The 24,029-nt window shown below is 38.4% G+C and overlaps 1 protein-coding gene across 1 annotated transcript; it reads left to right on the forward strand.

The window, feature by feature from the left end:
• The first annotated feature begins 18,561 nt into the window (after positions 1-18,561).
• On the forward strand, positions 18,562-22,841 carry LOC107768173 (small nuclear ribonucleoprotein SmD1b). The gene is made up of 4 exons (XM_016587277.2): positions 18,562-18,686; positions 18,777-18,853; positions 22,308-22,499; positions 22,624-22,841. Exons 1-4 carry the CDS (start codon positions 18,673-18,675, stop codon positions 22,683-22,685), a joined length of 345 nt encoding a protein of 114 aa, XP_016442763.1. The 5' UTR covers positions 18,562-18,672; the 3' UTR covers positions 22,686-22,841.
• The last annotated feature ends 1,188 nt before the right edge of the window (positions 22,842-24,029 follow it).

Below are 24,029 nucleotides of genomic sequence, written 5' to 3' on the forward strand. Positions count from 1 at the left end.
AGAAGAAGAAGAAGAAGAATAAGAGAAATCCTAGTTGGTGGCCCGTGTGCGGGCAGGTGTTGTGATGCAAGGGTCCTCTGAACCGGCAGATGCCGAAATCAGATTGTCCCGACATGAGGAGGTCGATGAGGGAGTCTTAGTCGAAACTCCCGAACCATAAGGGGTTAAGGCCACTCCACCCCCAGCTAAAGGGGTCGAGAGAGAGACCTGGGGCGATATTTCTCGAGCAGAGGAAGGTATCCCGAGAGATGAGCTTGGGGCGATCGACATTACCGGGTCCCCTCAGATTTCAAAATTCATGATTCGCGAGGCAGGTATGTTAGAAAGTCGTTCTTACGAGCGGCCTCAGGGGGCGACTGATATCCACCACTTCTTGGACGGATTTGAGTCCATTGCCTTCGAGGATGTCACTGGGCTCAGAGACTTGCCGGTACTAAAGAAGGTACCATCGCCGGGAGCCAATGGATCTTCCTCGAGCCCAAAATTGGTGAACCGGTTCCCGGCCCCGAGAGTCGATCTTGACCGAAGACAGTCAATAGCTTTCTCTATCTCGGAGGATGCCCGGGTTTTCTCTACCCCCGTGGGGGTTGCTAGCTACCTTCGGTGCTTGGTGGCCGAAGAAGATCAAGCAGTGATGAATAAGGTGGAAACCCCCTGCCTATTCAATGAAGCCCAAAAAGCATTAAATCGGGTAACTTTGTGTATTTTTCTTCTCATATATTCTAAATTTAAAGTTGTAAATAACCATAACACCTCCCCCTATGCTTGCAGGCTTCGGTGTTGCATCATGAGACTTTCTTTCGATACCGGGAGGAATTAACTCACCGCGAGGCCGAGGTTCGAGATCTTACTGAGAAGAGTGAAACCTACAAGCTTCTTAGTGAGAAGCTTCAGGTCGATTTAGTAACGGCTCGGAATGAGCATGCCGAGATGGCCGAGCAGGTATTTCAAGTGCTTCATGATAGTGAAGATGAATTGAAGATAGTGACTAACGATCCGATCCTGCAGGTCCGGTGAAGGATTGAACAAATCGAGGAGCCTCAGGCACATGTAGATACAATTCAAGCTGAGGCTGAGGAGTTCAAGAAAAATATGGACATCTTAGCCTCGAAAAGGGAAGCTGCCCAAGCACAACTGGAGTCGGCCGAGACCCAGCTCTGAGCTGCAAAAGAGAAGGCCTCGATGTAGGTTAAGAACATTGAGGAGCTTCAATCCCAATTGGACTTGGCTATTTCTGATAAGGCAAACTTGGCCAATGAACTCAAGGCGGCCAAATATGACGTGGTCGTGGCCAATACCAAAGCCGGTGCTAAAGTGTCCCAATTCAAGGTCGACGTCGAGGCCATCCAGGTGCAGGCCACGAGCATGGTGGATCATGCAAGGTGGCAAGCTTGAAGGGAAGCCCTCGAGGGAGTTCATGCTCAGGACCTCGATATACTGGCTGAAATCGAGAACGCCAAAGCAAAAGAATCCAGGGCCCGGAAGTTGGCCTTTCCTGAGTAAGATTCCGAGAGTTTAAGTGAGTCTGAAGGTGGGGAAGATCCCGAGGGCGGAAATGCTGCCTCCGATGAAGACCAGGCCACTTAGGCCTTTATATTTTTTGCTTTCTTTTGTATCTTTTTGAGGCCATTTTGGCCATTGTAAATTTTTGAATTAAGCCATTCTGGCCTCTGTAAGAAGATTATTGGGTAAATATATACAAGGCTTTCTTTTCCCTTTTGGCTTTTGAATTTTTTCTCTGCTTTATTACTTGTATTCACAAAGGTCGGAATGCCTTAGCATAAAATAGCTTAGGTTGTGTAAGTTCGAACAAACCCTGCCTTTACATTATTTTTATTTTTGAGTCATCTTGGAGGTTCGGTGTTACCGTGAACTTTATCCCAAAGTAAGTAACTCAGATTATAGTTTGCCGAGGGTAGCCTTTAAAATCGGTTATGAAAATTTCGAAGGCCTATTTTATATTACGGTTCTCGGACATCTCCGAGCCGTGTTAATATGGTTGTTAGCCTTTTAATTCGGGTGTAGCCTAGTGAGCTTGCTTTCCCGAGTTACTCAGGCTTGCCTAAGTTAACAGTCCCCAAGTGGGTATGACTGTGGCCTTTAAACTTCAGGGGTTGCCTTAGAGGTCTTATGCCCCCCGATGTTTAATAGTTCGATCTGTTCGAGTTTGTTTTTCGGACGGCAGTCCCTGAGTGAGGGAGTGATCATCCGAACTCTGGTTATAATCGGCCCTTGATCTCGTAAGTACGAAATTGTAAAAAGGAAATTTTTCTAAGACATAAGATAATTGCAAGGAAAGTACTTCTCTTTATTCTTGTGAAAAAACATTATACATTCGTACATGTTTTATGCCAGGGCTCGAGCAACCTATGTGGGCATGGTTCATTTGACCATTTGGATCTTACAACGAATCTTACCTATCGAGACCCTTCTATTACGAAGTAATTTCCTCGCAAAAGTCGATATCCAAGGGTAATGCTCCCCAGTATTCGAGGTTGATTGTAGAGGAACCTCGGATACTATTAGTGTTGTCTTCGACACTGATTCGTGATCGACCTTTGATTATAAGTTAGCACGATCCACTATTGTCTCATTAAAAACCTTACCGAAAAACCCAATTGGGACAAAAACGGTTCATGGGAAAAAGAGCGCAATGCGTGATTTCAGACCTAAAGACTTAGCGCCGCTCCTTGTCGACCACTTGCAAGTGTTAGTCCGAAAATAAAAAGAAATGAAATGGGGTCGTACCTTAACAGTAATATCGTTATAGGTGAGTTACGTTCCAATTGTTCGGTAGCCGTTCTCCGTTTGTCATTCCGAGCTTATAGGATCCTTTCCCTGTGACCTCGAGAATCTGGTATGGTCCTTCCTAGTTCGGACCCAATTTCCCTTCGTTCGAATTCCTGGTGCTTAGTGTGACCTTCCTTAGTACTAAGTCCCCGATATTGAAGTATCAAAGGTTGGCCCTTCGATTGTAATACCTCTCGATCCATTGCTTTTAGGCGGCCAATCGAACAAGGGCGGCTTCACGCCTTTCATCCAATAGCTCCAGGCTTGTGTTCATGGCCTCGTCATTTGATTTCTTTGTTGCATATCGAAATCTAATACTCGGCTCACCGACTTCGATCGGTATTAGAGCTTTGGCACCATAAACCAATGAGAATAGGGTAGCCCCGGTACTGGACTTCGAAGTTGTGCGATATGCCCAAAGAACTTCGGGCAGGATTTCTTTCCATTTTCCCTTAGCGCCAGTCAACCTTTTCTTAAGGTTTTGGATTATAGTTTTGTTGGTCGATTCGGCTTGTCCGTTCCCACTAGGGTGGTATGGTATGGACAAGATCCTTTTGATCTTATGATCTTCGAGAAACTTGGTCACTTTACTACCGATAAATTGTTTCCCGTTGTCGCATATGATTTCGGATGGTATCCCGAACCGACATATGATGTGGTCCCAAATGAAGTCAATGACATCCTTCTCCCTGACTTTCTCGTACGCCTGGGCTTCAACTCACTCATAAAAATAGTCAGTCATAAATAAGATAAATTGAGCTTTACCTGGTGCCCATGGAAAAGGGCCTACAATGTCCATTACCCACTTCATGAATGGCCATGATGACAAGTCTGAATGTAGCAGTTCTCCGGGTTGATGAATCATCGGAGCATGCCATTGACATTTATCACATTTTTGTACGAACTCCTTCGTATTTTTTTCATATCGATCCAGTAATAACCGGCTCTGATTACCTTTCGAATCAATGATTCGGCTCCTGAGTGGTTCCCGCAGGTGCCTTCGTGGACTTCTCTTAGAACGTACTTGGTATCTCCCGGTCCCAGACATATAGCTAGTGGGCCATCGAACATTCTTCTAAACAAGGTTCCGTCTTCGGTCAAGCAGAATCGAGCTGCCTTTGTGCGCGGGGCCTTCAACTTTTTAGGATCTGCGAGTACTTTGCCGGTTCTCAAATATTCTATGTATTTATTCCTCCAATCCCAAGTTAGGCTTGTAGAGTTTATTTCGGCGTGACTTTTCTCTACTACCGATCTCGTGAGTTGTACGACTTCCCCCGATTTGAGCTCATCATCCTCGACCGAAGAGCCTAAGTTTGCAAGTGCATCGGCCTCACTATTCTGATCTCGAGGTACGTGCTGCAAGGTCCACTCTTTGAATCGATGTAATGTTACATGTAGCTTATCCATGTACCTTTGTATCCGTTCTTCTCTGACTTTGAACGTTCTGTTAACTTGATTTACCACAATGAGGGAGTCGCATTTAGCTTCAATCACCTCCGACCCTAAGCTCTTCGCCAGTTTGAGACCTCTAATCATGGCCTCATATTCGGCCTCGTTATTAGTCAATTTCACAGCTCTAATAGATTGCTTAACTATGTTGCCTGTGGGTGGCTTCAGTACGATGCCAAGTCCATAACCTTTAACATTCGATGCACCGTCCGTAAAGAGGGTCCAGATTTTCAAAGACGTCCCCGAGTTTACCAGTAACTCTTTTTCGACCTCGGGTATTAGGGTCGGCGTGAAGTCGGCCACAAAATCGGCCAAAATTTGAGACTTAATGGCCGTCCGGGATCGATATTCAATATCGTACCCGCTGATTTCTATGGCCCATTTGGCCAGTCGCCCCGAGATTTTGGGCTTATGCATTATATTTCGCAATGGGTAAGTTGTCACAACATATATAGGGTGGCACTGAAAGTATGGTTTTAGTTTCCTAGAGGCGCTTAGCAAAGCGAGCGCCAGTTTTTCCAAGTGAGGATATCTAGTTTCGGCCTCACCAAAGGTCCGGCTAACATAATAAATAGAAAATTGCATACCTTGTTCTTCCCGAAATAAGACTCCACTTACCGATATCTCTGATACTGCCAAATACAAGTATAGCCGTTCGGCCGTCTTCGGTGTGTGAAGCGGTGGCGGGATCGATAGGTACCGCTTGAGTTCTTCCAAGGCCCGTTGGCATTCCAGGGTCCATGTGAAGTTGTTTTTCTTCTTCAATAATGAGAAAATTCGATGACTCTTGTCAGAAGACCTCAAGATGAACAGTCCCAGGGCAGCTATGCGCCTAGTTAGACTTTGTATGGCCTTCACGTTGTCCACTATCGTGATATCCTCGAGCCTTGATCTTGTCGGGGTTGATCTCGATTCCCCAATTGGATACCATGAACCCTAAGAAATTTACCCGATCCGACTCCGAATGCAAATTTTTTCGAATTCAGCTTCATGTTGTATTTTTTTAGTATACTGAAGGTTTCCTGCAAATGCTTTAAATGGTCCTCTGCTCGTAGGGACTTAACTAATATATCATCAATGTAAACTTCCATAGATTTCCCTATTTGTTCTTCGAACATTCGGTTTACTAGGCGTTGGTAAGTGGCACAGGCATTTTTTAACCCAAATGGCATTACATTATAACAGTATGTGCGGTACTTAGTGATGAAAGGGGTCTTTTCTTGATCATCCGGGTTCATTCGTATTTGGTTATACCGGAATAGGCATCGAGAAAGTTGAGGATCTCGTGGCAGGCCGTGGCGTCGATCATACGATCGATGTTAGGCAACGGGAAAGAGTCTTTGGGGCATGCCTTATTTAAATCCTTGTAATTCACACACATTCTCAGTTTATTCCCTTTTTAGGGACTACCACTACGTTGCTAGCCATTCCGGGTATTTGACTTCCCGGATTGACCCTATTTTAAGGAGTTTAGTTACCTCGTCTTTGATGAAAGCATGTCGGATCTCGGATTACGGTCTCCTTTTCTGCTTGAGCGGATGGAATTTAGGGTTCGGGCTTAGTTTGTGAGTGGTGATCTCCAGTGGAATCCCTGTCATATCGAGATGGGACCTGTCACGACCCAAATTCACCTATAGGTCGTGATGGCGCCCAACATCCAGCTAGGCAAGCCAACTAATGATTTAAACATATATTCATTTCTTTAAAAATTATCTGAGTAATAAAACTCGGAGTACTTGTAAAAATTAAGACAATGTGAGAAATAAGATAAGTTAAAACCCAAGTAAAATAATTAAATTCGAAAATTCTACTAGTGTGTGCCAAGACCTGGTGTCACAAGAAGAGGCACTAGTTGCTGCAGAATGGCTCAGAAAGGGTAGCTCACCACTAAGCCTCTGGATAACGTGGGTGAGCGCTGATGGGTCCTCCGATAGTACCTGTCTCAGGTCCTGCACAAAAAGTGCAGCAAGCGTAGCATGAGTACATAAACAACGTGTACTCGATAAGTATCAAGCCTAATCTCGATGAAGTAGTGACGAGAGGTCGACTTTGACACTCACTATGAGTCAATAATATTACAATAGAAATATTTAAATCAACATGAATTATAGAATTTACAAAAAAAATTCTTTAACTAGCAGAAATAATTAAATTCCTGCAAATGCTACAATTTTCAATTTATTAATTAACTTCACAAGCAGCAATTAAAATATCAAGGTATCGTGTAATTATTATTATTAGGCACGATTTCTGCCGAGTTCGTACGACCCAATCCAGAGTGTCGTATACGCTGCCGAGGGACGTATATATATATATATATATATATATATATATATATATATATATATATATATATATATATATATATATATATATATATATATATATATATATATATATATATATATATATATATATATATATATATATATATATATATATATATATATATATATATATATATATATATATATATATATATATATATATATATATATATATATATATATGTACAGTTTCTTTTAACAATTAATTAATCTATACAAAAATTCAAGTATATGAATTTTAATCTTTTACTATTTTCCCTAACAATTCACAGTATAGTTCAAATACTTTAATTAAATAAAGTATACAACTAATACACGTAATTCATAATTTGAGTCCTAAACTATCCGAACTTTAGCATAAATAGTAGCTACACACGGACTCTCGTCACTTCGTGCGTACGTAGCACCCACAATTAGCAACAATTATTAATTTAAATCACCTATAGGGTAATTTCCCTCTTACAAGGTTAGGCAAGAGACTTACCTCGATTTGCTCCAATTTAATCCACTAGTAGGCTTTTTTCTCGATTATCCAACTCTAAATGGCTTGAATTTAGCCAAAATACTTCGATACAATCACCAAAAATTATAGGAATCAATTTCATAAGAAAATACTACATTTTTCAATAAAAATCCAAAATTAACTCAAAAATCGTCTGTGGGGTCCACGTCTCGGAATCCAGCAAAAATTACGAAATATGAACGCCCATTCAACCACGAGTCTACCCATACCAAAATTACTAAATTTCGATAACAATTCGGCCCTCAAATCCTCATATTTATCCAAGAGGGTTTTCAACTTTTCCAACTTAATTCACCAATTAAATGATAAACACAGTGATGGATTCAGGTAATTGAACCAATGTTGAGTTAAGAACACTTACCCTGTTGTTTTCTCTGAAAATCTCCCAAAAATCGCCTCAATTCGAGCTCCAAATCGGTAAAAATGAAAATAGGTCGTCCCATTTTCAGAACTTAAACTCTCTGCCCAGTCATTTGCTCTATGCGATTGCGAACCTTCTCACGCGATCGCGAAGCACAAATTTTTCCACTGCCCAAATTAATCCTACGCGATCGCGGACTTGTCCGCACGATCGTGAAGCTCAAACTTACAGGCCTAAGTGATCACGAACTTATCCACGCGATCGCGAGGCACAAACGCGTGACCTCCACTTCTGCTCCACTTACTCTACGCGAACGCGACCTTCTTCACGCGTTCGCGAATAACAAACTCCCACAGCTACGTGATCGCGTCACTCTTCATGCAATCGCGAAGAACAAAAATCATCACTGCCCCAAACAAGCCTACGCGATCACAAACCATTTCATGCGATCGCGTAGAACAAAGTCGCCTCTGCCCCAAATTAGCTTACGCGATCGCGGATGAACCTATGCGATCACGTATAAGGAAACCAGAAGAAAAATACTAGCAGCTATCAGTTATCTCCCAAAGTTCAAAAATGATCCGTTAGCCGTCCGAAACTCACCCGAGTCCCTCGGGACCTCAACCAAAAACACCAACAAGTCCTAAAACATCATACGAACTTAGTCGAAACCTCAAATCACATCAAACAATGCTAAAACCACGAATCATACTCCAATTCAAGCTTAATGAAACTTAAAATTTCCAACTTCTACATCTGATGCCGAAACATATCAAATCAAGTCCGATTGATCTCAAATTTTGCACACAAGTCATAAATGACATAACAGAGATATGACAATTTTTGGAACTGGGTTCTGAATCCGATATCAAAAAGTCAACTCCCCGGTCAAACTTTCAAACTTAAATTTTTATTTTAGCCTTTTCAAGCCTAATTTAACTACGGACTTCCAAATACAATTCCGAACACGCTCCTAAGTCTAAAATCACCATATGAAGCTGTTGGAATCATCAAAATTCTATTCCGGGGTCGTTTTTTCTAAAAATATTGATCGAAGTCAAACTTAGCATTTTAAGGCCAACTTAAGGAACCAAGTGTTCCGATTTCAACCCGAACACTTCCAAATCCCGAACTAACCATCCCCGCAAGTCATAAATTAATAAAAGCACATACATGGAGTTTTATTTAGGGGAACAGGGTTCTAAAAGTCAAAATTACCGGTTGGGTCATTACAGGACCAAGCAAAACAACTCATATTAGTAATAAGAAATTGAATGAGTCTTTTCCTGAGCTCGGGAGTTAATCTTGTGCCTAGGTATACCTTTCAATCAGGCAGATGTTCGATAGGTATGACTTGCTCCAACTCTTCGACCGTCGATTTAGTAGCATCGGACTCATCAGGAGCTATAAAGGATTGAGGAACCCCATAATCGTCGTCTTCGTCAATCCCTTGCTTGTCCGATTGGGTCGAGGCTGGCATCGATGATTGCTATTTGGCTTCCTGTTTAGCTTTTGAACCTGAGTCCTTTGTCGATAAGAGTGTTGATATCGGAATTACTTCATCGACAGCAAATATCTCCTTTGCGGCAGGTTGCTCTCCCTAAATCGTCTTTATCCCTTCTGGTGTCAGAAATTTTAATACCTGGTAAAGGGTCGAGGTCACAACCCTTATGTTGTGGATCCATGGCCTCCCGAACAGGGCATTGTACCTCATATCCCCTTCGATCACATAAAACTTGGTCTCTTGGGTGGTACCGGCTATGTTTACCGGCAACGTTATTTCTCCCTTAGTAGTTTCGCAAGCCATGTTGAATTTGTTTAGCACTCAGGCCGCAGGCACGATTTGCTCCTGTAGGCCAAGTTGTTCTACGACCCTCGATCGAATGATGTTGGCCGAACTACCTGGATTAATTAACACACGTTTAACTCGAATTTTATTCATGAGTACAGAAATTACCAGTGCATCATTATGGGGCTACATGATTCCTTCTGCGTCTTCGTCATTGAAAGATAAAGTTCCTTCTGGTATGTAATCTCGAATCCGTTTTTCCCTCGTGATTGATACTTTGGTGCATTTTATCATCAGACCTTGAGGAACATCGACCCCTCCGATGATCATATGAATGACATGTTGGGGCTCGTCTTGTTCATTATATTTATTGGAATCCCTGTTTCTGAAATGATTCTTAGCTCGGTCGCTCAGAAATTCTCGAAGATGTCCGTTATTGAATAATCGGGCTGCTTCTTCTCTCAATTGTCGACAATCCTCCATTCTGTGGCCATGTGTGCCATGATATTTGCATATTTGGGTGGGATCCCTTTGTGTTGGATTGGTTTGTAGAGGTCGAGGCCATCTGGTATCTTTGATACGTCCGATAGCCGATACGATGGCGGTTGCGTCAACACTAAAGTTGTACTCTGATAACTGAGGTGCCTCTTTGGGTCCGATGGGCTTGTCGAAGCTGTTCTTACTCATGAGCCCTCGAGAGCTCTGACATCGATCACTTCTCCTTTCATTTTGTACAGGATTCCGCCCAGGTCCGCCGCTCCTGCGATCTCCATTATATGGCTGATATCGTTCTCTGTTCGACCTCGGTTCTCGATCGATATCCTTCTTAATTCTGTCGACGGGTCTAATAGGATAAACGGGCCTGGAAGGAGCCCCGAGTTGGTAGTCTTCAACCCTGATCTTCAATTGATACCGATTATGTACATCGGCCCAAGTGATAACCGGGTATTTTATCAAATGCTGCTACAACTGTTGTGAAGCCATCGAGCTTCAAACATTGAGTCCTTGGGTAAAAGCTTGAACTACCCAATCGTCGGCGATCGGTGGCAGGTCCATTCATTCCATTTGGAATCAAGATACGAATTCTCTAAGCATTTCGTTATCCTTTTGCCTTACCTTGAAAAGGTCTGATTTCCTAGTTTCGACCTTGATGGCTCTGGCGTGTGCCTTTACGAAAGAATCTGCAAGCATAGCAAACGAGTCAATAGAATTAGGTGGCAAATTGTGGTACCATATCATAGTCCCCTTTGACAGGGTCTCTACGAATTTCTTTAGCAAGACTGATTCGATCTCGTCATCCTCTAGATCATTCCCTTTGATAGCGCATGTATAAGAGGTGACATGCTCGTTCGGGTCGGTCATTCAGTTATATTTAGGAATTTCGGGCATTTAGAATTTCTTGTGAATCGGCTTGGGAGTTGCGCTCGGGGGGAAAGGCGTTTGCACGAACCTTTTGGAGTCCAGACCCTTCAATAATGGTGATGCCCCCCAGGATTTAATCGACCTTGGAATTGTAAGTTTCTACCTTCTTATCGTTTGCCTCGATCTTCTTTGCCCCTGACTCGATTCATTTTGTCAACTCTTAGAGCATCTTCATGATTGCAGGGTCGGTCCCCGATTCTTTCTCGTTCGATTTCCTTGAAGCTGATTCGACCCTGTGGACAACTTCCTGGGATGGCTCGGTCTCGATCATGTCCGGTGGGAGATTCTGGTTTTGGGACTGGGCTATCGCTACCTATTGAGCCTGCAACATTTCGAAGATTACTCGCATGCTGATCCCACCCTCTTCGCCGCCATAGGTGCTTTGAGCGGCCAATTGAACATCCCTATGGACACTGCCCTCGGGATCGACGGCCAAATTTGCGTTGATGGCTATATGCGAACTGACATCAACCGAATCTACAGCTGGAACTCCATCGAGATCGACCGGAGGTACGTCGTTCCCTTGTGCTATGATGTCATTCTCGCTGTAGTGGCCGGAATCATTGTCCACGTGAAGGGGTGTCGATTATGAGTTCGACATTTTGGTCCTAGAATCAAAAATACTCCAAAGAACAAGTTTAAAATAGTGTATGTTATGAAAGTTTGCACCAAATAATCACTATTATCCTTAGCCCCACAGTGGGCGCCAAACTGTTTACCCTAAAAATGGATAACAATTGAATTTATACGTGGTTTTAAGAATACGTGATATAACTTGGCACAAATTAAGAAGATAGATTAATATTGAAATTGACAATAGAAAAATAAATGCAAATCACACGTATCGAATTGCCTTGGCCTTGAGTTTGACCACCTTCGAACCAAAGATGTTTCAACTGAAGTATGAACAGGCTAATAGAGTAACAAGATAATAAAAGCTAGAAAGTGTCCGTATATTGCTTTATGTTGCGTTGATGTCCTCTCTTTTACAAATGATCCGACCCCCTTTATATAGTAGGGGTGTCCTACTTTTAGTACAATTCTATATAAGGTAAAAATCCTATGATTTGTTAATTATTCGGCCCCTCCTTGATACGCGCCGAGATTTTTGCCATGATTTACAACCGATCGCGGATATTTTATCTTTCTGTTATCCAGCTCGGCAAATTTTCCTCGACCTTGCCTGGTCTCGATTTTGCCCGATCCCGGGGTCAAAACTCACCTTAGTTCGATATAATTCGCCATCGAACCTTAACCGATCATATTTCAGTCTCGATTGGTCACATAAGGGGCGAGCCCGGTTTTGACCGTATACAAATATTTTACCTTGAAATTATATTTTTATACAGGAAGTAAAAAATAAAATCATGGGTTTAGTACGAGTACCAGCTTTTATACTATTTGATTAATGGGAATTATGATTTTAAAGTAATCAAAATGAGTAATTAAATCGATCAATCATCGTTGGCTTGCCTGATGGCGGCATTAGGCGCTATCATGACCTATAGTGGATTTTGGGTCGTGACACAAGCTTTTCTGGTAAACTTCAAAACCCACTGTGTCTCGGCAAATTCCAATATCAATTCTCCTTTCTCTAAAGTATTTTCCTTTTAGGTCATAGAAGACAAACCTATTTGACTTACTAACTATTATTTCTTCATTCCATGACCTGAAGATAGGTGAATAACACCTAGGCTCAACCAAATTGATGCTATACTCCTTCACCCAAATGCAACTTATTTTATCTTTAAGTATCCACAGGTCTAGAGTTGAACTCCAGTAGTACTGAGCCATGTCCAACACACAAAGCATCCCTTTCAGATCCATCAAATTCAATTCCATCATCTCATCAAAAGATGATGGGCGAGATATAGTTAGAAACTTTTCATTTTTGAAGTCAAACGATTAAATTCGATCGCAAAAAGAAGGCATATTAGCCTGCCAATACAAACATCCATTTACTAGCAGTCCTGGACCAAACGGACTACACGGAGAAATCTCAGCAATTTCTTTCCATCATTTAGAAATGCCACCAACTCCATTTAGGGTAAATACCTTGCATCTTATCTGAGGATTCCAATCATTTAACACGGGATTTGCATCGAAAATAAGCACCACTTTGTATTCATTAGTGGAATGAAGATATCCAAACCCAAATTTGTCACTTCCATTTAATACAGTAGGTGAACATTTCGGCAATTTAAAGAATTGTTGCATGACATGATTGCACAAATAAATGCAATTATCACCCGATAAAAAGAAAACTAAACCAATGGATACATGGAAACCGGATACGGGGAGAGGGAAATGACGTAAAGTGACAGAGTATACCTCATTGCTTTTTACCTTTCCTTCCATGTCTACGGAAACAAACTGTAGCGTGCACGTTTCTGACCGTCGGAAATAATTGATTTGCAGAAAAAGAAGTTGGGCAGTTTCCGTTGAATGTTCAAGGTGAGAATGAACGAAAAAAGGACTAGTAATCAAGCTATTCCACGACTTAGATGCGCACCTTAACATGGATAACGTATTCACGGGGCATCTTATAAAAATAGAGCTTATAACATCACCACACTACTCGAAAACTGCCAAATTTTGACCACCAATTTCGATCGAGATCGGTCGGAATTAAAGAAAAAGCAACCGATTTCCGACCGCTTTTAATTCGTCGGAAGAATAATGATCGCTAAGGCTTTGCGACCGACGGCAGTCGAAATTTTTCGACCGATTTCGATCGGTTAATTCAACTGTTGGTTGACCGCATTGACAGACAAAAATAATTATACCGACCGAAATAGGTCGGAATTATTTAAATTTTTATTTATTTATTTTTTAAATTATCGACCGACTTCGGTCGGAATTATAAATATGTAATAATTTTAATTTTAATAAACTGACCGAAGTTGGTCGGAAACAAAAATAATAATTAAATAAAAATATTTATTTTCGACCGACCGTGGTCGGAAATTTCAATTTTGGGGTTTTTGTATGAGAATTTCAACCGAAATCGGTCAATTTTCTAGGTAAAACCAGGCAGAATATGCTTGCTTTTAAGCTACACGACCTGCCAATTACAACTAATATCTATCCTATAATGACATCATTACATTACTGCCATTCAACCACAATTAACCAACAACTACCACAACAACAACTATGATTAACCAACAATAACCACAACAACAACTATACAAATATTCAATAACAAAATAATATCAACAATACAATCAACATTCAAAACTATTCCCAACTAAATATTTACAAGTTCAAAAATGTGTTTAGCAATATACACCATTCAATGAGTATTTTGTATTGCATCATGTCCATCTTCACTACTAGAAGGTTCATCGTCGGCACGGTTCGAAGGATTATATGTTATATTAATCTTAATTCAAATTAATTTATATAATTAAATTACATAATAAACTTTAGTTACAAAATCCCAAATTGTAAACCCTAATTTATACAGTTGAAAGAATTTATATAACTAAAATTAACAAATGTGGATAACTAATCTTCAAAGAGAAGAGAGGGGTATGATTTTGGGAGTGGCGCGGCAGTGGCGGAGGAGCAGTGGTGACGGTGAAGCAGTGGTGGCGCGGGAGAGACGAAGTGGGGGGTTTGATTTTGGGTTAGAAGGGAATGGTGAGGCGATTTGGGTGAGATTTGGGAAGGATTTTCGGATATGGAAGAAAGAGTGAGAGAAAGAGTAAAGAGAAAAATGGGGAAGAAACCCGTTCTCTGTGCCCTTAATTAGTTCGGTCAGAAAATTCCTTTTGACCGTTTGACTACACATATCCGACCGACATCAGTCGGTAATTAATTTTTAAATTATTTTTATAATTAATTTAATTATAAAACCGACCGAAGTCGGTCGATTTTTGTCAATTATATTCAATTGTACTGTGATATATATATATATATATATATATATATATATATATATATATATATATATATATATATATATATATATATGTGTGTGTGTGTGTGTGTGTGTGTGTGTGTGTGTGTGTGTGTGTGTTGTCCATATAAAAGTAATTAAAAAAATACATACAAGTTAGATTAATTAGCTTAACTAATATATGTGTGTGTGTCTATATGTGTGGGTGTATGTGTATGTATATAAATATATATTGAATTTGGGATATTATATATACGTAGATTGTAAGTAACAATAATCTATAAGTGTTTGACCATTTTGACCACTAATACCGACCGATTTATATATGTAACTTATTAAAAAAATAATTAAATATTTAGTGCTATAAGTTGTAGTGCTATATTAAAACTTAAGTTGTAGCAACAACAACATATACTAATATATATATATACACACACACATATATCTTTCTACACAAGGTCACACACACACACGCATATATATATATATATATATATATATATATATATATATATATATATGTGTGTGTGTGTGTGTGTGTGTGTGTGTGTGTGTGTGTGTGTGTGTGTGTGTGTGTGTGTGTGTGTGTGTGTCCACTAATACCGACCGATTTCGGTCGGTAACTTATTTAAAAACAAAATGTATAGTGCTATAAGATGTAGTGTTATATTAAAACATAAGTTGTAGCAATAACAACATATACTCGGTCAAATCACACAATTTGAGAATATATATATATATATATATATATGTGTGTGTGTGTGTGTGTGTGTGTGTGTGTGTGTGTGTGTGTGTGTGTTGTGCATGTGGCAAGACAAGGTGGTAACATTGTTATGCACGTGTATAAATATATGCATATACAATTTACTATTTTCGATCGATATCGGTCGGAAAATTTATAATTATAAGATAAATAATTATTTATTATAAAAAAAAATAATTGACGTAGGGCGGGCAAAAATTAAATTAAAAATTTCGACAGACATCGGTCGGTATTCTATATATTTTTTAATTAATTATTATTTTTGTAGATAGTATATAAGTCTGACCAGTCTTTGGTCAAAGATTGACCATTTTCTGACCGAAGGCTGTCGGATTTTGTTTTTTTTGTGGGACTACATAAACCGACCGATATCGGTCGGTATTCTTATTTATAATTTTTTATTTGATTTTTTCGACCATTTTATTTTATTTCAGATCGATTTCGGTCGGTATTTCTTTCCGACCGAAAGTCGGGCGAAATGTCTTGGATGAAATTTACCAGTTTTCTAGTAGTGGCAGGTAGCTTGTAAAACTCATTATTATTATTTGCATTATTCCCCTCCTCCTCCTCCTCCTCTGTACTTTTCCTTAATATTGATCGGTTCTTCTTCTTATTAGGCTGCAATAGCATCAAACCATGGCACATATTACGCTTTGAAAAATAAACATAATATTTCAGGAAACAACTTCAATCAAAACGGTAAAAATCTAAAAATTGAGCAAAATCCCTTATGGTTCAAAAATTAAGAGGCTAATAATATTGTGAATTTTTACCCACGTCGAGTAATCGTAAACTCCTTTATTGTTTCAATTTTTATTGGACTGAATAACTAAAAATCTCTCTAAACTTGACACGGATTATTAGTTACACCTCTAAACTATTCGTGGTCTTAATTACCCCCTGAACTTGGCCTTTTGAGAGCCATTACCTCCCTGGACATTGATGTGGCAAAGAGTGTGGGCGCACTCTCTTTAATTTTAAGCGTGTGAGAGTAAAGAAAAATTAGAAAATCAGCTTACAAGTACATTATTTTTTAACTTTTAATTGCATATAGTCATATATAATAATTTGTTTATTATAACTATGTATTTCTTCTTGCTTCATCTTGACATATAATGTGGAGTTTACTTTAACTTTTATTCTTTTTAATTTCTTCTATAGATATAATGTCTATTTATTCCAATAGCATATTTTTTCTTTTTTTTTTGGGCCAAATTTGTAAAAGTTTGGTTGAAACTCCATCATTTTAGCCAAATAGAAAACCTTTATTAAAAATAACGGAGTACTAGTTGTGTATTTTCTGTTATTTATTTTCTTTAGAAATAATATCTATTTATTTTTATTATTTATTTTTATTTTCGAGTCAAATCAGTTAAAAAATGGCTACAACTCCATTATTTTTTACCAAATAAAAAGGTATAGCGAAAATAATGAACTTGCAACCGTATACTCTTTTTATTTCTTCTTTTGATGCAATGACTATTTATTTCAATAATGTATTTTTACTTTTTCCGGTAATTAATATCTGTGAAACAATAATATTTTTAGAGCTCCATAATTTAGAGCTATATAAAAAATTATAGTCAAAATAATAAAAATCAAACTATGTATTTTTATATATTTTTAGATGCCTTGACTATTTAATTCAAATGTATAAATCTTTATTTTCAGGTCAAATTCAAAAACAATAACTAAAACTTTATTTTTTTTAGCCAAATAATTATTTTTAGCCTAAATAATGTAGTTTTAACCAAGGTTTATTATAAATATTATTAGAAAAAGATGATCTAAAAAAGTAACACATTTAAAAAGGTATAAAATATATTTTATTTTTTAAAAAATGCCACATGGACAGGAAAATTCACGTGGCAGCGAGTGCATGCCACTTCCTAGGAAGAGATCGTCCAAGGGAGTAACAACTATCGAATAACCAAGTATAAGGGGATAATTAAGACCATAAATAGTTCAAAGATGTAATCAATAATACGTGCCAAGTTTACGGGGGTTTTAAGGTATTTTGCCTTTTTATTGCTATGTCGCAAGGAAAGAGATGAACGAGAATGTGGGAGGGCATAACAGGGTAAAAATTGCATGGGGCGCCCTATTTGGTCGTCCCCATTTAACCTATACCCATATTTTTAAAATTATTTAACCTATACCCTAATTTTGACAACTTCAGATCCCGCGACCTATGCGCTCCTTTCTTCCTCCTCTTCTTTTCCTCTTCTTCTTCTTTTCTTTTTCAAACATGTTATCCTGTAAGTTACACATGTTATCGTTTCTGGAAATTGGACAAAGCGACAAATCAAGAAGAAAGAAAGACTCGCCACTGCCTCTCAAATATTAATACATCCCAACACAAAAGTACGTAAATAATAAAATAAGAGTTTATTGTCAAAACTCGAAGAAGTATCAACTGAAGTTTGGGACTGCAGGGACAAACTTCAGACATTACCAAGTTAAATTTTGTCTGAAGTTTGCAACTATCATGCCAGAAAAAATTATCTGAAGTTCAAATATAACAAGCTGATTTTGTCTGAAGTTTGCACCACAAACTGAAGAACTTCAGACTAATTTGTCTGAACTTTGCACCCCAACACAAAGTACGTAAATAATAAAACAAGAGTTTATTGTCAAAACTCGAAGAAGCATCAACTGAAGTTTGGGACTACAGGGCCAAACTTCAGACATTACCAAGTTAAATTTTGTCTGAAGTTTGCAACTATCATGCCAGAAAAAATTATCTAAAGTTCAAATATAACAAGTTGATTTTGTCTGAAGTTTGCACTACAAACTGAAGAACTTCAGACTAATTTGTCTGAAGTTTGCACCTCAAATTGAAAAACTTCAGACTAATTTATCTAAAGTTTGTACTACGAACTGAAGTTCTTTTGATTGCTTTTGCAAGTCAGGCCAAACTTCAGACGAAAAATCTGAAGTTTTACTTTGATAAGGTCACACTTCAGGCAAAAAATTCTGAAGTTCATACTTCAGACATAAATTCTTGCTACTTCAGGTCCCGTATATCTAAAGTTATCCGAATAGTGGGTACGCTTGCAATTATTTTTGCAAAGTGGGTATAAGTTAAATTGTGACCCAAAAACTGGGTATAGATGCAAATCCCCCATAACAAGCTATAAAGAAGAAATAAAGCCCAGGTTTTGTCGATTGGGCCTTCGACGGCCCAAGTTCTATGGCCACATAAAAATACGACGCCGTTATAACGGGAGCTTATTTCATTTTTGAATAAACCCTGGCGCTGCTTTGCCCTAAACCGTGGTGGTCGTGTTCGATCTTGCTTCGACTTAAGCCCTAGCGTGTTCTTCAATTTCTTCAGCAACAAAATGAAGCTCGTCAGGTCAGTTTAAAATCTTCAATTTATTCTCAAGTTCTTTTTTTTCCTTACGGTGAGCTTAAGTCATGGATTTGACTTTAAGTTTCTGTGCAGATTTTTGATGAAGTTGAACAACGAGACCGTATCAATTGAGCTCAAAAACGGCACCGTTGTTCATGGAACCATTACAGGTCACTCTCTCTACCTTTCTGTCAATTATTTTTGGCTTCTTATTCTTAGTATATAATTCTTATAGCTGTTTACTTACTAGGTATGGCCATAATTAATTTCTTAAGTTAAAAAGAAAAACCTGCGCTTTCCTAGTAGCCGTATTAGTCACGCCAATTCGATACTGTAGTTGCTGGGAGGAATATGCAAGTTGCTGAACTGAATTTTGGTTAACGTCACATGTTAAGTTCGTTTATACGTCATGAATGGTAACTGCAATAGCTTACCTCACTCTCCGTCATTACCACCACTAGCAGAGTTTGATTCTGGATTTGAAGTTTATGGATCTTTTTGTTGATTAAGTGATTTGTTTCATTAAAAGGAAAGGCATCAAGAAAATGCAGGATTACAAGGAGCTTAATTACAGGAGTGCTAACAAGTACCAAAAAGTGTCCAATACTAATTACTGGGACAATTTGTCCAGCAAAAACAAGTAGTTAAACATTTGTCTTTAGGTGAGTGGTTTGGAGTTGAGATGCCATCAAAACATCTTCTGTTTCTCTCATTCCATAGACACCAAAAAATAATTTCAGGGATCATAAGCCACATCTTTTTGATGAATTTATCAACTTTCCAAAGATTCCAACTCAAATATGCCTCTCAGATTCTGTGGCATGACTGAAGTTTATGGATTTCTACAACGTCTCAAGTTAATATACTATATTACATGAGTTTTATAGATATTTAGTGAATTGCTTAATAAATATATATGGTCTAAGCAAAAGCTACCAGGTGTTGAATTTGATGAAATAAGCACAGACTCAACGAAGTAAGATCTCTACTTCTCTTTCATGGCTGTACAAGTTGAAAGAAATTGATGTGTTCTATAGTTACTCTAATTGTTCAATAATTTCTTCCTAAGAAATTTTTTTCCCAGTACTATGGCAGACTTTGTTTTAGGCTTTCTAACACCGATATAATATCCTTCTCAAGAAAATATGTACGGACCCACATGAAAATTCTAATCATCAATGACCTTTTGTGCGTGCAAATACAACTATCTTGCCTCCCAAATAGTTGGGTTGGCTATACGAATGATGAATTCGCTATATCTGTTTTGCGCTATTCAGACTATTTCATTAATTCACACTTATCTGTACACTGACATACAAATCTCTAAGCAAACTAAAAACGAGGAACTTGGTGGCATGAACATGGTATTCATAGCATGCTTTTTGTTATTTTCTTAAGATCTTTAATGATTTAACTCCATTTCACATAATCTTTTCTTTAAAATTGGTGGCACTCCTTTGTGCATATTCTGGACTATTTGGCTGAAGAGATATAGAGTTTGTTTTGATGGACAGAAATGTTAAAAGTAAGTGTTTTCACTTTGGTGTAAAAGTAGTCTAGTTGATGACGAAGATCATTGTATGGGGTTTCCGGAGTTGTTAGGGAGATGCTGTAACTTATTGCATGGACATTCCCAGTAGCCCTGTGTAATTCAGTGGTACCATCTTCTTGTTCAAAAAAAAAATCTGTGGTACTATCTTGGTACTTTCTTAATGAACTTTGACCTTATACAAAAATATTTAAAACTATGTCTGGTTGGGGTAAAAAGGAAAAAAAAACAAAGAAGCTTAGGAGGAATGCAAATAAAAGAGGAAACTTACGAATCATTTCTTTTTAAGTAAAAATGTACAGGAAGCGAAAGTAGAGGGGTGCATATCCCTCTATCTATATTACATAGTCTATCTAAAATTTGATGGAAAAATGAAACGTATTTGTCTTTCTTCTCTTCCAACCATCCAAACAACCAGATGTACATGGCTACCCTGCACTTAAGGGAGGAAAATCAGCAGACAACCGATTCTTCACTTAAGGGAGCTGAGTAGTATGATCTATCTCCTTTATGCTACACATCCCATTATAGAACCAAACAGTGTACAAGTTGCATCTAAATCTAATGGCCACTTGAGTTTGAGATATAGTATTTCAAATACTTCTAAATTTTCACGGTTAAGAGCGTCCAACAATTTCACCTAGTGGTCAATGGAGTGTGTATAAACCTCGGAGGCTAGAGTTCAACTCTATGTTGCTTATCCTCCAAAGGTTCCACCACACCCGTGTCAGGTCGTTCAAAATTGCATTACTTTTGGATTACCCGATACAAACCGGTAGTTTTTTTGGAGGATTGAGTAACATATGTTTAAATCCCGGTAGAGACAAAAATGATACGTGATTTCTTTCCATCTTCCTAAGTCTTGGTAGGTAGAGTTACCTGATACCTATGCTGTTTGGAGGTAACAGGTAACGGTGGAATAGTCGAAGTATGCGCAAACTGGTCCAGATACCACACTATAAAAAGGTCCATAACCATTATTTTGTTGATACAATAGGTGTATAATGTAATGCTCTTCAGGAAATTAAGTGATGTAAGTCAACTATGTTTTGCATGTCGCTATAGATTATTTTGAGACCACTGCACTTAGTCTTCTATACAAGTGAAAAATTCTATGCTCAATCAGTTGGTCCAAGAGCTTTCTCATTTGCTGTGCAGAACCATGTTCCTTCACCGCATTGTTCTCCAAAATGTGCATTAGTTGCTCTTATCTCCACAAATATGACATTGATTGACAATCTTATGTTCAATGGTCATTTCATCTGTATGAAAAACTTGATTACCTAGTTGTTGCTATACCATAACTTTATGGTGTAAAATTGATTATATAAAAAATAACATGATGATCGATGCCTTTAACTTGTGTGAATTGTCATTGTCTATGTGAGGTGTGAGTAAGCTATTATTTAATGTTCGAGGTTAAAGTTTTAGGTACGTAAGGACAGAAGCTTAACACAGCAAGTTGAGTACTAAGGCTTGTGGTATTTGATATTTAGGTATGTAGAACTAGTGAAAATAGTGATGTCGTGTACTCCTTATCAAAAGAGAGTTTTTTTATCAAAAAATATGAGAGATGCCCTTTGCTTTCTTTCTCCCCTTCTCTACCCTCCCCCCTCTTTCCTATAAAAAGCACATACACGATTTAAAAAATAAACAGAACAAATAAGAACTTTACCATGCTAAATAGGCATGCCATGCAATCACGGGTCCTAATTTTGCACGGAAGCTCTAGTTGATGGCTATCTCTGTATTGCAGTTTGAAAGCTATCTCTGTTTTGGAGAACGAGGGTGGTCTAAAATAGATATTTGCCCTATTCTCATATTTATAGACCTCTATGAATTCTTCCATAATCTGTCGGATGACCTCTCCATGCTTTGTGATTTTTATTCTGTGAGTGGTTGCTTATGCTAATAGAAAATTGCTAGATATATTTGGGATATAGATATATGTTCTCTAGCCCATTGTTATGTGTTTTTGTATTAACTAGTCACAATGGCTACTGGTCTGTCTCCTTATTAGAACTGCTGAATTAAGGGTTGCGAGTTAGTTTCTAAGTAGAGTTTAATTTTTATAGGTGTGGATGTTAGCATGAACACACACCTGAAGGCTGTCAAACTTACTCTAAAGGGAAAGAATCCAGTGACGTTGGATCACCTGAGTGTGAGGGGTAACAACATCCGTTATTACATTCTCCCTGACAGCTTAAATCTTGAGACTTTGCTGGTGGAAGAAACACCTAGGGTGAAGCTGAAGAAGCCAACAGCTGGTATTGTCATATTCTCAAGGACTCTGTTCAAAAGTTTTTTTATGCCTTCTAGCTGTATGGGTTAAATTTCCTTGATGCTTGGTCATCCTACTAATATCCCCTTCCTGTGATTCTTCCTCTTCAGGAAAGCCTTTGGGACGTGGTCGCGGGCGTGGTCGCGGGCGTGGACGTGGTCGAGGCCGCTAAATGCATTCCAGCTCTTCTAATTTTTTGCAGTATGTCTATGTTAACGTATATGTATGGATGGAGAGATTTGCTCTTAATTTTCCAGCGGAAAAGAGATCAATCTCATGCAACAATTTATTCTGGATCTTTAAAATCAGAGCCTGTTATTTTGTTGCATCATATGGACCACTAACATTACTACCCAATCTCGTTCACTTCTGCTCCGCCTAAACAAGGCAGAACAATTATGGTTACTTTTGCATCCGGCCAGGTGCATTCCTCCCTTTTTATTTTCCTTACTATAAACTTTAAGCTTTTTTCACTGCATTAACCTTTACCCAACCTCCATAGTGCTAACACTTGAAGGAAGAAAAAAAGGACTGTTGGGACATCGGCCTGATCTGTTGAGTACAGTTGTTACTGAAGTAGGAGAAAGGCCAAAACATTTCTATCAGTAGCATTTGTCTAATTGAGTTAGTGATATAGTTATCTGTAGTGTTTGCAGACCGGCACACATTTTCCTTCATAATTTAGTCTTTTACAGTAAAGGATTTTATGCATGTGTGTATCTGGGCTTTCTTTTCCTAACTTGTTTATCTGTCAACACTATTAATCTATCAACTAGCGCTCAATCTATAAATCAACATTCTGTAATTCATTTTGGTTTTCAAGCTGTATTTTTGCATTTTGCTTCATTTCACCCAATAACGTTTTAACCAAACCGTGAAAACAATAGCCAATAGTAGTGCTTTCTCTCTTAATGAAAATGAGTCTGGTTGGTGGGATAAGGGATTATAGTTTTGATTCCAGGATTAGCAATCTGAGGATTGTTTATATCATAATTGTGGTATTATTTTTGTACCACATTCTGTATGGGATAACAATTTCCAGAATAAAACAACTAAATGACATTTCTTCTTTTTTCTCGAAGTTTTTTAAGAAAGACGAGGTAAAAATTAGAAATATGTGTATCCCAATTTATCTAGTTTAAACAAAACTCATATTTATAGTATAATATCCAATATTTTTATTCTAATGAACTAAACATATACAACAACAACAAGCCCAGTAAGTTCCCACAAGTGAGGTATGTGGAGGGTAGTATATACGCAGACCTTACCCCTACTCTAGGAGGGCAGAGAGGCTGTTTAGACCTTCGGCTAGGGAGTAGATGAAAAGAAGCATAGGTCATAAGTTAACAACAACAATATATTAAAAAAAAGAATCTTGTTATTATTTAATTCTTTTATTATAATTTAGGAATAACTTATTGCCCAACCAAACAAGGCGAATTATCCAAACTGTCATTCAATAAACTTTCCCAACCAAAAATAGCCCAAAACAAAATATCTACTAAAAAAGGCC

This window comes from Nicotiana tabacum, chromosome 22 (genome assembly GCF_000715075.1).
Source record: "Nicotiana tabacum cultivar K326 chromosome 22, ASM71507v2, whole genome shotgun sequence".
In the NCBI taxonomy this organism is placed as follows: Eukaryota; Viridiplantae; Streptophyta; class Magnoliopsida; order Solanales; family Solanaceae; genus Nicotiana; species Nicotiana tabacum.